This window comes from Venturia canescens, chromosome 1 (assembly GCF_019457755.1).
Source record: "Venturia canescens isolate UGA chromosome 1, ASM1945775v1, whole genome shotgun sequence".
NCBI lineage: Eukaryota > Metazoa > Arthropoda > Insecta > Hymenoptera > Ichneumonidae > Venturia > Venturia canescens.
The window spans coordinates 27,799,828-27,815,654 of record NC_057421.1 but is presented as its reverse complement, the minus strand read 5'-3'; the positions used below and the strand labels follow the sequence as shown (position 1 = coordinate 27,815,654).

Genomic DNA, 15,827 nt, shown 5'->3' with positions numbered 1-15,827 from the left:
TTCGCCACTGCACTGACACCTGAGCCATGTTGACAAAACTATGAGAATTCACGCGCGTTCAACCCGACGATTCTCGCCGCACTAAAATTTTTTAATGAAATAGCTCACCGCATATGGATAAGATTTTATGGTGGTCGGAGATCCGCCAATGATTCGCGTCGACACTGCGATTGCCTTTTGCTTGGCCTCGTTTCCTACTGGTATTACAGGATTCTCAATGTCATTTGCGCCTACAATAATTACGATAATTTGGCAAATCAACGAAATACTGATGATCATCGTCATTCGGGCCATTTGAGGTTATTTTTTTCAAGCAGGTCAAACGATTTTGGTGCGTTAACTTCAAACATAGTCAAATGCTCCGATTCGATAGTTTTTTATTTATTCTCTCGATGATCTTGCACTCGCGCGAGAATCGGCATGAAACTCAGTTTTATTAGAAAAAAAAAAAAAATAATAATTTTTTTCAATATACAAGCATTCGCTGCAACTTTTCCATCGTTTATTAACTTTCGTATTTATTGTCGATATTTAGATGCAAGAATTCTCTAAAAATTCACGATCCCGAGCAAAAACTATTGGTTTTTACGAAAATTTTCAATGAGCTGTCGCGTCAACTCTCATTTTCAAATTTCAGTGATTCCGATATAATTCGCTTTAAAACGCGTTCGTTTTAATTCGGCTTTGGAAAACTATTAATAAAAGTCATAAATAAATAATGACAAGTCGTAAATAACTACAAAACGACGATCCTTAGTAGAGTCGGTCGTCAACCCCACAAATCGCTTGAGCTGAAATGATTTCTACTCGAGTCAATCGATTTAAGGTCTTACACTTGCAGCGGACGAAAAAACGTGATGCTTTCTTGATTTTTTTTTCGACAACGAAACAAACGTTTATCAAAAAACTGTGAACGACGTTCATTAGTACATATGTTTATATGTACTTGTGCAATTTCATAAAAAAATTTCTGAAAATGGCGCAACTCCAACTGTACTTCAGTGTCACCTTTTTTTAAGCATACGAAATTTATACCACTTATTCGTTGTAATAATAGCTCGGGCCCGGACGAAGGATTTGTAAAAATTTTGATTTAAAAAAAAAAAAAAAAAAAATGGCGACAGTTTTACAAAAGATTCATTTTTCGAGGTGCTAAATTTTCGGATTTTTTCGTTACAATTGTTTTTACAACGAAATGCGAAATCCTTCGTCCTTGGCTGTTATCATGATAAATAAGTGGTACAAATTCGGTACGGATCGGATTAATAGACTTTTAGTAATCGTGTCCACACCGCAAAGGTATTTAAAAAAAAAAAATGATTTTGAGATAATCGCGTTTAAAGATCCAAGTATCAGACTATCGCGTCTAATACTTGTACTTGAAGAATATCTGATGAAAAAATGTTCGATTTTGCCGCCCGTCAAAAGTGTATGTAAGCCCTTGAACGGTTGAACCGCGTGCGCAGCTCTAATCCCTTCATCGTAATCCAAAGGAGCTGATCTTTTGAGCTGAGCTCAAATAATATAATTATTCCCCTAACATGATTGTTTGGTCTTTTATTATTCTTCTGCGTCTTACATTATGACAGTATAATACACATTATTTATTCTATAGCAATTGACTTTTATTAAGGAATTATTGGATGCACAGCGTGCAGTATGCATCCTACGAACAGCAGAGATGCAAAACTCCCGAGTGCGCCTGATGTTTGTATCGGGACAACTGCGATCTCCACTGAAATACAAAACGAGCATTATTCATGCGATGAAATTTGAATTCGACTCTTGCCAATGCAACTGTTATGTTTTCGTGTGCTATTCAAATTTGAGATCCTCGAGAGCCAGTTATTATTTTAGCAATCGAAAGAAATTTCGATGAATAATGTAAAAAAGAAAAAAAAAAAAGAAATCAGCTAGTTAAAGTATCAGACAATTTGAGCCAAATGATGCAAGATTCCAGCCGCTTCTGGAAAATAAATTTTTCTCACTACTTCGAAGTATACAAAGAAAATGAGGCTTTTAGCGGATTAATGTGCAATTTGAGCGTTTCCATTGTGAAATTTTCGAATTACGATAAAATAAACGAGCGTTTATTTATATCGGGATAAAAAAAGATTATCGGAGCGTGCAAATGTCTTGATATACGGATGAAAAGAAAACTTGGAAATAAAAATAGAATGGACCGAGCGAGCTGAGATAAGAGGACAAGAAACTCTGTGGCTGTGAGAGGCATTGAAATATTTTAAACACCAATCCATATCGCTCACGGTGCGGAATTGAAGATGTTTTACCTTCCACAGTCTTCGTTCGAATGTCAGCGTACTGCTCGCGATGAGTTACGAATCCCGGAATAGTTGATTGACAACGAATCTCAAGGCGTCCGTTGTCACCAGCGTGCAATTCCGAAACTTCGATCAATAATTTAGAGGTAGCTGAGCCAAGATCACGGTTATGAAAATTATGCGGAAATGGCGTCACCAGTCCAATGTCCACCTGTGAATTAACCAATTTTTTTCATGAGCAACGACCCGGAACTCGCTGCATCGGAGAGTTAAGGAGGTTCAAACGTATCTTACGGGACATTATTTTCCAACTTTGCGGAATAAAATGTTTTAAAGAAAAAGCTCAAGACAGTAGTAAACTTCTGGCGGAATTCTCACCGTCTCGATAATTGAGACATTTATCGTCGAAGTTGCCAATTTTTTGAAAGCCTCCGCATAAGAGCTCATCTTTAACCTGCCATTTTCAACAATTAATATCTCGATCACGAGACGCTGAAGACTCGCCAAATTTCCCACGCTTAATTAAACGCTGTTGAAGGAAGATTCGCGCAACTTGGAATAATAAAATCTAGTGTTTTTTTCGTATCGTGTCCCTTACACATCGCGCTTGAGCTTGCTTAAATAAAATATATAATTTCACCTCATTTCCATTGATAAACCAAGTTAGATGAGGAACAGGATGAGCAGGCGCCGAGGTACAATTCGCCTCTAGTGTTTCTCCCGACTCGTAAACGCGCTGCTTGAAAGTTATGTGCGGTTTTTCCGACTGCGGTACTAAAATACAAGCCACATTTGAGTGGTGCTTCCATGAGGAATTTTCGGCATGTCAATACGATATTTGGAGCATCATATTGTGTCATGTCCAGACGCTCCGATCGCTCCGGGACTTTATCGGCTTCGGAATAATAATGGCTCGACTTTTCTTTCGACAAACTCACGAAACTTTGCACATATATATATATAATCGTTGAATTTTCTTGAGAAAGTTTCTCGCTTAATTCGATCAATAAATCGAATGACTCCGGTCTGTTTCGAGAGCTCTGACGAATCACGAATCTGAGATTCGTTGCGAAAACGTCAAAGATTATTGTCGATGACGGTTCCCGACGTACGATCACACGGAAATTCATTAATCAATGAGGCTCACTGACAGACCGAGTCGCGGACGATTATTGTTCGCGAAGCTCACAGCCGCGCTGCCCGTCGAGGCTTCCGTTGAGAGATTAGCATGCCGCTGCACATCGTCAATAGTATTTTGTCCACTCACCTATAACCTGCAGTTTCGTCGCGTTGGAACTCTTAGTGAATATCGACGGGGAGGCCGTAACGACCACGCAGAGATAAGAACCGGTCGCTGCGAAGCGAACATTGTTCAGTGTGATTGTCTGGCCATCCGGTGAAGGCTGAGGAAAGAAAAAAGCACTGAAAAACCTCGAAAACTTAATGACTCGCAGCACTAACGAGGGGACGTTGAAGGCTCGCGCGTCGCTGCTCGAACTTTCAAGCCGTTGGGGATGGCGGTTCAATTTTAATTTGCGAAAATCGTTTAACCGAATCGTTGCGAGAGAATGACGCTGAAGTTTCCAACTTTGGAGTCCAACGAAATGATCGAAAAAAACTCTCCAATAATTCCGGTAATTCTCCTATTTTGTTCCCTGCCAAATTTGCGATTCGTAGTTTTTCAAGCTGCACCAACGATTCGTGAAATAAAAAATTGGCGAATTACAAACGCTTTTTTCGTTCATTTCGTTGGACTCCAACGTTGGAAACTTCAGCGTCGTCCGAAAGAACTGACGAAATTGGCTAGAAATTGCGAGATTCGAGCTTCTGATCTACCGAAACTTTCTTTCGTAGTGCAAGAATAGTGCTGGGGCTTTCGAACGACACAACTTCGATGAAAAAGTTTGAAAAATACGAGCGCACGGCTCGAAACATTTTCAAAAGTCGATCGATTAAGAAGACGCTTATTTTTCTACCGGATCCGGAGTTTATCAAGTTTTCAATAATCGAAATTCCGAGACAGCCAAAAATATCATATTTTCTCATTGTTTAGGAAATCGATGCATACAATTCTACTGTAATCTAGGACATCACGAAGGCTTTTGCCTTAAAAAAAACTCACACAATTCCAAAAAGAAAATGGAAAAATATGATACTAACAACAGTGTTTATTGAACAATTTTCCACGCATGCAGTTGTGCAAACGCACTGCTCAATTGTCTAAAAAAACTATGAAAAAAATCAGCCATTCGATCGTTCAGAAATGTCTGTTTCACGGATTTTTGCACGATACATCCTTAAAGCGCTATGCAAATATCTCGAAGATAACAAACTTTCTTAACAATTTACATTCCATTTATATCACTCGACAAACTTTCTGTAAAAATTAACAAATTCTCGTATAAGAGCCTATCAATATTTTCGTATCCAAGGAAAAACTGTGTTAATCCAAGAAAAACACGATCGAGTAATAACGTGTAATTATTAAATCGTTACGAAGTGCGATAAAATGACTCGATCACTAATTGTTGGATAACCGAATTTTATCGTATAATCTGTTACTTAAAAAATAATTAATATCTTGGTAACCGAAACGGGTCAGCTCAGCAGTGACTACAGTAAGCGATTCAGCTTCACCGCCCGGAATCGATAATACGTACTACATTATATATATATATATATATATACATATACATTAATATAAAAGATATAGGGCACAGGAAGGGAAAGCGATGAGATTTAGATGTACCTCAAAGTCCAAGCCGGGTAGGGGCGTTTTCTGCAACGGATCATTGCGGCCTCTTACATATTGAAGAATCTTCTTATCGTCCTTTAAAAATTCGATCTTGTGGAGATCATCGGGTGCCACATTGTGGTTGCAAACAAGGGTTGCCGAGTCGTTAAACTTAACATAACTCGGTGCAACGAGCTGCACTACGTGTTCCGCATTAGTCGCATCTGTCATTAAAATACAAAGAAAGAAACAACTCGTAGCTGAGACATGTTTAATGTATTTACGAAAATGATGATTTTTCATCGCGGTACTCGATCGCGATGGAAAGTTATTCCGAATTTGATATTTAAACAAGCTCTGTTTCCGCGGTCGATTTGACATTCAATTACGTATACAAATTGAAATTTCACTCTGGCTCGTGTGACATTTAAGTCGAGGTTGTTATACGCAATTATCGGAATAATTGTTCCGCTTGGATGAGTTTTTGTTTGGATATTAAAAAACTACGATAATTCGAGTGAGTATTTTACTTTTGACGTGCGGAAATTCGAGGAACGCGATCCACTACGATAATTTATAACATAAATTTTTATTATTTTTCGCTCTCTCCCGGAAAATAATAACCAGCAAAGGAACGCCTAGGCGACGTGTTTCCGAGGGTTGTTAATAAATTAGTTAGGGCGCGAGGAATTAGAATAAATAATAAATGAGCGAGGTCCGACGTCGCAATATCCCGGATCTTCGATACATCTCTATAAGGGATAAGCCCCCCTGTATACAGGTCGTTTAAGGTTGAACGATAGATATCGAAGTGAAGTTTATAGACGAAATTTCGAATTGGAAAGTCCGGCTGCTTCCTCCGATCAGGACCCCTCCTCATGAGATATTAATAATTGAAAGCAACGCTCTCTGTTTTTGGGCGCAGCGTAAGAACGCTTGGAAATCGAGCAGAAGCGAATAGGACCGTCCTTACAGAGAATAAAATTATCTACAAAAAAGTCCCCCGAGTCGTTTTCCTATTTTTAGTGCCCTGGACCTGAGAGCGGTCCGAAAAACAACTGAATTTTACGAGGATCACGCGCGAAGTGAGAACCCTCGAGCCCCTCTCAGAGCCACGGTATCACCGAGAGAAAAATATTGCCTCGGACGTTTTTCAAGGAAATTTCATGCTCTGCAAAAATGGATTGCAGCATGTTCGCTCTATCTCGCAGCGTTTGGACGGTACACGCGTTAAAAGAGAACGCGAATCATTAAGTTTTGGTATATAATAACGAACAATAACTCGCGGGGGAGGAGTCCCTCGCAAGGCCGGAATTTTTAACTCCAAATTTTGTCTGGAAGTTAAGTTTATAGTATCGACTATTAAAACAGGGCTGGCCGGTATACACACGCACGTATAAACGTATACGAATATATATACATATGAATCTCATGCGCGGTATACCCTGTTGCTGAGGGAGGCGTAACTGTATCGATCAGGTAGCGCGTGTCCTTCCGCATGAAGAGCAGAAATATATTATCGGCAGCATTAACGTGGATTACGCTCTTTCAAATTTTCCGTTTGAATAAGCAAATATAAGTTTTCACGTGAAATTCGTAACTCGAAGTATAAAAGAGAGAAAAAGGCTTGACGAGACCTGAGAAAGTGCAGAGTAAGCGTTCGACTTGTGCAGCCCAACATTTTTGAGGGACGTGCCAGGCCTCGAATTCCTTACTAAAAAAAATGCGTGACAAGACGTATGATAAAGAGGAAAATCGTGAAAGTATACGACGAATGAGAAGGATTTATAAACGAGGATAAATAATGGTCTTGCATCATTGTACACGCGTCTCATCGAAATGACCAATCAACCGTACATAGAAATGGATCGTACGAGGAGAAAGAAATAATGGAAACCTTGCAAAGCGCGGATCAAAGTATCTCGAATGAAAGAGCAACACAATAACAATAATAACGTTAAATCGATTTCAATTAAAACGAGGGTGGTGTTTTTTGTCCTAGAGATGTGTGTCAGTGTGTTTCTAGGGCATTTGTGAAATGTGTACAGTTCAGTTTTTCATTCCTCCCTTGGCGATAATATGGGACACCGTTACCCGGCGTGCTCTCGATTCAGTTCACATCGTTTTATTTTTCCTTCGAGCGTATATTTATATTCCGTGGAATTTCCATCGTCCTATTAACATTAAACGTAGCGCAGTTTTTCTCATTTAACGATTTCTGTAATATGCACGAAACGACAAACCACAAAGTTTCCACGTATGCGTAAGGGGAATGCATTAGTACGCGTATACATGAATATAATTCTCTACGTAGATAGGAATATACACGTCTATGATGCGCGTATGTTATTGTGCGTTTGTGCAAGAGCTCGGTCTTTAGTCTCGACAAGGGTGGGTGGCTCTGGTCAAACGCAATTATGCACTAAACCAAGGCCCTTAAGAGTTCGAACTATGAGATTTTAAGGTACGATTAAAAGCTACTGACATCGATTATAACGACTATATTTTAATGTGCGAGACAAGAGACAACGAGATATATATATACGGATAATAATAGAGTCCAACTTACATGAAAATAATTGTAAAATATATACGAATATGATCTTTCCCCAGTCGGCTTGTTGACGCGGCATATTTTCTTTTATATTTATCTGCTTCTTCTTTCTTTACTCGTTATCTTGTGACGTTTTTATTTATCTCTTCGGTTCTTTAGTTTCTCGTTTTATTTATTCAATGAATATTATATTTATCGTGGAATAGTTTTAAGGGTTTCTATATGTTCTCGTTCAATATGCGTGATCGTCGTGTTTTTTCATTAATTTATCCGTTTATCGTGTGTTTTTCTATTTTTTTTTTTTTTTATCGTTTCTCGTTTGTTTGCTTGTTTGTTTTTTGCGTTTTGGGTTTTCTTTTCTTCTTCTTCTTCTTGTTTTCTTTTTTTTGTTATTTTTTGGTTTTATTTATTATTCGTTTTACTACGTAAATTTAATACAAACGTGCGTCTATTTTATACAGTGTGTGCCTTTAAACTACGCAACTTCGTGCCGTGGTCGGCGCTACAACTGGGAAAAGGCTTTCGATCGGCGGTCTATCGCGGTGCCTCCGCGAACCATCCCCCCAGGAGAGACATTCGCGTGAGATAGAAAGAGATGAAGACTCCGGGAAAATTTTCGGGGGTTCGCTGGATCGAGAGAGAGCGCCATCAAGCGGCGCCAATTGGCGCTCGTGCGCACAGCTACTCTAGCTACCCCCCTGCGCTCCAGCCACCTTCTCTCAAATGCATCTCACAGACTCACGCGCATGTCTCCACCCTCCACTGAGCCCCTCGGCTCTTTCTTCGAAAAACGTCATTCCCTTCGGAATCCTTCGTGACGCACAGTCGATACTAAATGCTCCCGAAACACCCACATTTTTTCACCATTTCATCTCTCGGCGCCGCAACTTACTTTGCGGACAAACAATCTTTGAGACTCTCAACTTTAATGTTGACGAAAATTGAACGATTATTTGAGCCTCGCTCTCGGTGCTGCGGCTCTCGTCGCTCGACGCGACGACGCGACTGAATAAGAGCGAATAGCTTTTTTTTTCATTTCTAGAATCCTTGGTCATGAACGTTTTCGGAAAATCCAATCACGACGACTTTATTCTATATTATACCGCGAGTCAATGATGCTTCGTGCTGCGGGTGGGTGGTTGCCTTGTGAAAATTCTGTTTCTCGAACCACGCGCGTGACAAAATCTTCCGCGGGGACACTCATGAACTCTTAAAGCATCCTTCACGTCCCTTGGACACAACATTTTTGGAGGAGGAAATATTTTTTATGTTCCATACTTGATGCGGAATTTATGAAAAATGGTGACTCGCTGCGACGGTTATTTGCGAGAGAGGGAAAAATAAGTAGACGTCCGTCATGGATTAAAAAAAACGTATTTCATCGATTTATTGAATCCATCGGCGTTACAGTCGGCAGCAAGGAATAACAGGGATTTGTCGCCGTAAAGTAGTTCGATGGCTCATCGAGGTGCAGCAGCCGTTGGACGATTTGGGCGAAACTCGGTCGATTTTTCGGACTGGATGACCAGCAGGAACGCATCAAATCGTAAAATTCAGCTGACACGCTTGCCGGCCTTTCCAAACGACCTTCGTCCCGGAGTACGTGACGCAATAACTGATCGTCCTGGATCTCGGAATATGGGAAAGCTCCTAACGTACCGATCTCCCACAAGACTACGGCGAACGACCAAACGTCGCTTCTCGACGTGAACTCACGATCGCGAAGCGCCTCCGGCGCCATCCAACGTACCGGGAGTCTTCGCACTCCCCCTTCGCCCTTCCCAATTACGTAAACACCGTCGTTTCGCGAAAGGCCGAAGTCTGATATCTGCGGGCCGCAAGAAAAATTTCAAAGGAAACGATATCCTTTCGAGAATCTCATTCTTTGCTCCATTATTCATTTTTTTCATTAATACTAACGAATTAATTGAGATTCGAACGCTTCGGGTTGAGAACCTTAGCGAATTCTTCTTCGACGAAAAATCTCTCCGTTATTCTCGACTCGATTGGACTAATTAGAAGGTTAAAAGCAGCCGGAAATTCAATACTTTACCTTAAGGGTCATGTCTGAAGTGAGCAAAATATTCCGAGCAGCAAGATCCCTGTGAATGATTCCCTTAGCTTCGAGATGTTCCATTCCACGTGCGATGTCTAACGCGAAAGAGGCGAATCGATATCCGTCCATACCGTTACATCCATCCAAAGAATCGTTGAATTTGTCTTCGCTGATATTTGCACAAGTTTCTTCCTTTTCTTTGACACCATTCATGGATCGTTGCTCCCTCCGGAATTCCGGAGACGTTTTGCTCGTCGGCGATTCATTATCCAGCGTCGTGTACACGGCTGAGCAATTTAATTAAACGGTGTGAATTCATTTATAGCGCTTTATATCATAACTTCGATTCGTCATTCTTTACTTCCGACAGGAAAATCTTATTTTCAGTGCACGAAAGTAGTTCGGCCGTTCCACGACTAGTCAAGTTTGCAACCACTTTATGTTGATCCATTTTAAATATAAATTATCAATAAAATTAATAAACACTTACATTAAGGATATTTTTATCACAAGATGAAATTCGATTCGTAAAAAAAAAAGCGAAGCTACCAGACGAATGAAAGAGCACGTGAGTCCGTCTCAAAAAGTAATTTGATGAAATTCCCGCGATTCCCGAATTTGCCCGAAGTTCGATCACTCGTCACCAGCAGTTCAACGTAATGACTGCGACATCCGCTTCCGACGCGTCGAAAACTAAAGTTTTTTCATCTTTTCTTTCTTAAAAGCCCCGCAAGGTAATGTTTTTTTTAAAGAAACGGAATCTTCACGATATAAACTTTTCCGAAGCTCGAACGCCGTACAATTTTTTCACAATTAATATTATTGTAAGTTGTCCCATGAGGTACTACCGCATTAGAAACTCAAAATAGTAAATGAAATAATTCAAAATTTTGCCCCGTGTTTTTCGTTATCAGGAGACCTTAAGCTATCATTTACCGCAAAAAAAAGTGGACCTCCGCAGCACTTTATCGAACGGTCGAACTACTTTATGGAGAATCGGGGAAGATGAATCCTTTGAATTGTTAAAATTCTCATTAAATAATCACTTTCCATGAGGGAGTAAAAATGTGAAAATTTCGTACTCTCAGAAAAACTGGGTCGTTGTCTTCCCGACGACGCGACACTGCGATTGCAAATTTGATCGTATCCCATTAAACCGTCACGAAGACGATGAAGATGCCTCAGCAGATCACCGCCTTCGACGTACTCCAATATCACGCATATCGGATTCTCCGGTAACGTGCAAGTTCCTATCAATTGCACTAGATGCGAATGATTTCCTCCACTTTTCATCGTTTCTATTTCAGCGAGTAATTGTCGTCGCGCTTCAGGCTCTGCTTTCGGATCGGAACAGTTGGATATTTTGATCGCGACCAATGACGGACGAAATCCTTCGAGAGTCCCGAGGTAAACCTTGCCGAACTGGCCTTTGCCCAATTCACGTATGAACTTCAATCTTTTGTACGAGACCTCGAACTCGTCTGCTTGACCTCGATTTATAGCGTTCTGACAAATTTTCGGTAAAAATAATGCAGTTCAGGGGAAAGCCTCGAAATCGAGCTCGGTCAAAAGTCTTTTGGAATTGCTATTCGAGGAAATTTTCATTTTTATGAAAACTCGATGGAATCTCCGGCATGATTTATCATTTTAATAATTCAGATTTAGAAATTCCAAAGGCCAATAAAGTGTTACGATCGTGGATTAGATAATTGGCTGCCAAATAAAGTAAAGTTTACGTTAAAGTTGATGCTGCACGTTCCATATAATAACGTTGAGAAAACTTCAAGTTTTACGATCAATTTGAACTTTTAATGAGCATAGACTCTTGCACCGGCGGATAATTTCTACCGAGCGTCACGCGGCAGATATTTCCTCACAGCCATCTCACTCGTGACGTGGAAAAAAAAAATGATGAAATCCTCGTGAAATATCGATCAATTACCTGGATTTCTTGCTCGATGTAAAGAACGTTGCGTTCTCGCAGCGTTGAATCTGCCCACTGCGATCTGAGTCTCGAGAGGCCAACGAGATCGTGAAATCTACGAAACAATTTGCAGTTGAGAATATATTTGTGGTGTTCGACGGCTTGAAATAGCTGGGATTCGAGACAGCTCGAGACGTGCAAACTGCTTAAAAAACTTTGCTCCTACCGTGACGCTCCTCGATCAGCCCATAAAAATTGGTACTTCTTTCGGCTTCGGTTGTAAATAAATGTGACTGCGAATCCCACTATGACTGAGGACATGGCGATGAAGGAGAGCCATACGAGCCACTGGAACTAAAATCAATTTTCATCACTCGTGCAACCTTGTTTATTCGTGTTTTATTATTTGAAACTGGTAAATTCGTTACGGGAACAACCTACGTGGCTATTTCGTTGCACCGAAGCCAACGCTTCAACGGGAATTTCCACCAAAGTTGCCCCAGGCTTTCCTAAACATCCGACCATGTCTTCGGCAGCAACGTAAAACTTGCTGCCTCCTTTCGTAACATCGAAATCGGTGCTATTCAAAGGCCAAGTGTACGAAAATACGGTCGGAGGCACAGCAGCGATCTTCGAGATGTTGTAAACCGGGAGACGATTGTTCGATATCAAAAATGGCAGTCCGAAGCTTCAATGAAAGTGGTAAAATTATCAAATTTAATAAATCTCGTTATTTCGTCGCTGAAATTTTGCCACGAGTATGCATATTTTCAGTCAATTCGTTCGATATGTTAAGGGGCAATATATAAGTGTGAAAAAAAGAGCTTGGGTGCAAAAGAGCTTCTGTATGCTCCAGGAATAGCAAACTAATCGATAACAACTCGGTTTATATTAATATTTGAGTTACATCATTCAAACTTATCCTCTCGAAACTTTGAACACGTTTTTCTCGAAACCATGTTTTCTGGTCTGGTTGACAGCATAACTCTGTCAAACTTTGTCAAAATTTACTGCAAAATTTTTGGGTTAAATTCGATTTTCTTTTTAAATGGCTGCCACTTTTTTCTAATCAAAATTTTCAAATTTCCTACGATGCTGCCCCGCAGCTATACTATTATTATTTAATAATCTTTTTTTGAATTTTTGGTTTCACGTGCTTGCTGTAGCTCTTAACATGCTGTCAACCGTCGGGGAGTCTTTTTCTGAGACGCCATTTTGCGACCGCTCCTCTACTTAATAAAATGTACTAAAAATAAAAAATAAAAATTCCTTGTACATCCTTGTATTCTTGTACATGAATGTTCCTTATATTCCTTGTACATGAAATTTTTTCCATCGTGTACAAATGTCAGGACCTTACCTCACGACGTATGAATGCACTCGAGGATCTGGTGACTCTACCGTCCATTTAATACCAATGTATTCTGAGGATTGAACTGAAATTTCTACTTCCGGTACGGGCAAGTATTCTTGGGCTTTTTCACAGCCACACCAGCCCCCAACACATTTAGGAATTTTCAATATTACCTAAAAAACGTAATTTGAAAGTGGATTTGTAAAAACTTGTATTGTTCTGAATAAATATAAATGCTCATCGGTTCAACGACGAAATTGGTAAACTAGTACGAGTTGGCGGAAAGAATTTCAATTTTTTACGCTCTTCCTTCGCTATAAATTAGCTTCGTAGATCGAATTCGATTATCCTAAATTTGCTTTGTGGTGAAAATGACGAATTTTATTCATAGAAATTCATTTCTCGTATGGAGTTTTTGACACGATAATTTCAACGAGAAACCAATCGGCCTGATTTTTTATTGCATTGGAAATTCCATTTGGTAGAGAATGGAATTGGTTTTAAATTCATAAAATTCATTGGCTCACCTCTGGCACTTTGGTTTTGGGGTTGTTTCGCGGATTGGCGAAAACTTGAATTCCATAAGTGCAAGACGGTCGTACACTGAGTTCCGGAGCGTCGGAGAAAAATTGATTTTCCGGCAATATAACTTGACATCGGTCTGCGTCTCTTGTTGTGTAAAAAAGCGTTTCCTCGGGACACAAGCTCGCGTCGTCGTGTTTGTTCAACGACGTTATCAGAATACTAGCAAAAGTTAGTCCCTTTTATTGATATTTCATGGTTACATCAAATATTTAACGAAATTTGCATTGATAAGAAATAAATGCGATGCAAGTTAACTGTGGTCGAAGAACACCGATTGATTGTACGCGGCCTCTTATCATTTCTCTGAACTTTTATACTCAACATATACTCCCTATTGATATCACATTTCATCGAACATTTCGCTTCAACTTTTCTCAACATTATATTTTCGAGTTGCACTTCAATATGACGTTAAATGTTACAAATATTTGGAGTAATCGGTCAAAAAAAATCCTTGCTCGTGACGTTCAGCAAAAAAGTAGATCCAAAATATATTTCAAGCTTCCATAGAAGCAAGCAAATGTTATAAACAATTATAAACTCATTCTTCCAGAACAGGTCCCGCAAAACGTGCGTTTCCAAATTAGCTCACATCAGAATTTTCCCTCTATCAAATACCTAAATAAATGCACCAAAATTAAGGGCTGCGTAAGCGTTAGAATTTTACGCGTTTTTGTTTATTTAATAAATAAAAATTGATTGGATGGATTTACATAAAACCTTGTACACATCTTCTACATACTCGGAAAAGAATTTTTTTTAATTTTTCAAATGTTATATTTTTGCGTTGACAGCAAAAAGGAAATAGTTTTTGTCCTAGCGACTTGTTTAAAATTGCCGCGTTTTTTGATAACTTTTTTTTCTTTTGTAAACAATTTTCTACGGAGAAATTCACAAAAATTGTGATTTTTTTCTCCAAATGGTCGCCACTTTTTTTTCTAAACAATATTTTGAAAATCTCCTACCGTCATACGACATATTAAGAATGTTTTTTTTGGCTTTTTGTCCTGAAATGTTCCATTTTTTGAGATTTGCTGTCAACGCCGATTCAAGGGTCGCCATTTTCAACACACCATTGTACAAAAAATACCATAAAAAATGTCTTTCTTTAATTTTTTTTAGAACTCTTAAATACGTAAAAGATGTGTAAAAGGTTTCATTAAACCAACCAACTTTCATCTATAAAATGAATTAAAAACACCTGAAAATCCAACGTTCACACTGTTCAAAGTCCTTAACGAATTTCCGAATGTTATTTCGACAATTTATTAAAATTGGTGCAAAATTTTTCCGAAAAATTGCTTTTTGTAGTATGCGGACGACCCAAATGTCCCGATATAACCAGTTGACCTACTTAATGGGAATCCGGTTTGCTTATTCTACAAGAATTTCGTCGAAATTCTATTTCCTCTGAGAGCATTGGAAAGAGAGAAAATCGTAAGATTTGATGATCAAAGTTAATCACAAGAAAACTGTGTTTTATATCAAGATCGAGTAGAATCGCTCACAACACTGATAAAGATTAGATCTAATATTTTGGAGAAAAAAAATATACAAACAGATCGACAATTATCGTGGTCTAAAAACGGCCACCGGAAACAGGAATTGACACAACCGAACGACCTCTTAAAATTATTCAGCGAATACGAAGAATCGAGCTAATTATTTTGCTTTTATTTTCTTCAATTATTTCCCCTGAAATTGAATAATCTACCGTTGAAAAAAAGCTCGACGTACCTGTAAGAGGAAGGCTTACGATCATTTACGAAAGTGTCCCAGGTGATGTTGAGCTTGAGAGGACCGTGGTCATCGGAGTTTTCGATGTAAGTTGTATCTTCGATAACTGACGCGGTCAAATTGTAAATTAAGTTCGAATCACTGGCAGGCTTTGAGTATGAACATTGGAGAGATGCAAAGAAAAAAACAGCAAACAAATGTGACCTTGTTTTGGCATTAAATTGTTTGACCGCGAACATTTCATTCTTCTGGATCGCTATATATTATTTATATATATTATCACGCACGTTCCTTCCACTTTTATGATACGTTACAGCGAAAATGATCACAAAGCGTATCGTGATTCGATCGAAGTAATTTTTTGCGTCCTTTATTTTCCTTGGATTTTTCCATTAAATCACTTTTGAAAAAAAAAAACAATTTATTTCAAAATTTCACCAACTTTTGAATTACGGTACATGATCACATGGGAATTCACTACTTGAACTTGCAGGACTCAATTATTACTGACGATATACTCTCATGCTCGAAGCAGATTCACAACTTACGATACACCATCGTATCTTACTTCGCTAAGATTGCCGCGAAACATTGACACGAA

General features: G+C 39.2%; 2 protein-coding genes across 2 annotated transcripts; both read right to left on the bottom strand.

Moving 5' to 3' along the window:
* Positions 1-1,537: 1,537 nt before the first annotated feature.
* Positions 1,538-8,068, bottom strand: LOC122419277 (cell adhesion molecule 1-like). Its single transcript, XM_043433707.1, has 6 exons — positions 7,586-8,068; positions 5,032-5,240; positions 3,550-3,685; positions 2,923-3,056; positions 2,292-2,493; positions 1,538-1,735 (listed from the first exon to the last, which is right to left on the bottom strand). Exons 1-6 carry the CDS (start codon positions 7,647-7,649, stop codon positions 1,629-1,631), a joined length of 852 nt encoding a protein of 283 aa, XP_043289642.1. The 5' UTR covers positions 7,650-8,068; the 3' UTR covers positions 1,538-1,628.
* An 867-nt stretch (positions 8,069-8,935) lies between these two features.
* Positions 8,936-15,803, bottom strand: LOC122419269 (tyrosine-protein kinase receptor torso-like). Its single transcript, XM_043433698.1, has 9 exons — positions 15,227-15,803; positions 13,432-13,648; positions 12,911-13,077; positions 11,992-12,238; positions 11,777-11,904; positions 11,569-11,665; positions 10,709-11,132; positions 9,624-9,913; positions 8,936-9,398 (listed from the first exon to the last, which is right to left on the bottom strand). Exons 1-9 carry the CDS (start codon positions 15,463-15,465, stop codon positions 8,949-8,951), a joined length of 2,259 nt encoding a protein of 752 aa, XP_043289633.1. The 5' UTR covers positions 15,466-15,803; the 3' UTR covers positions 8,936-8,948.
* Positions 15,804-15,827: the final 24 nt, after the last annotated feature.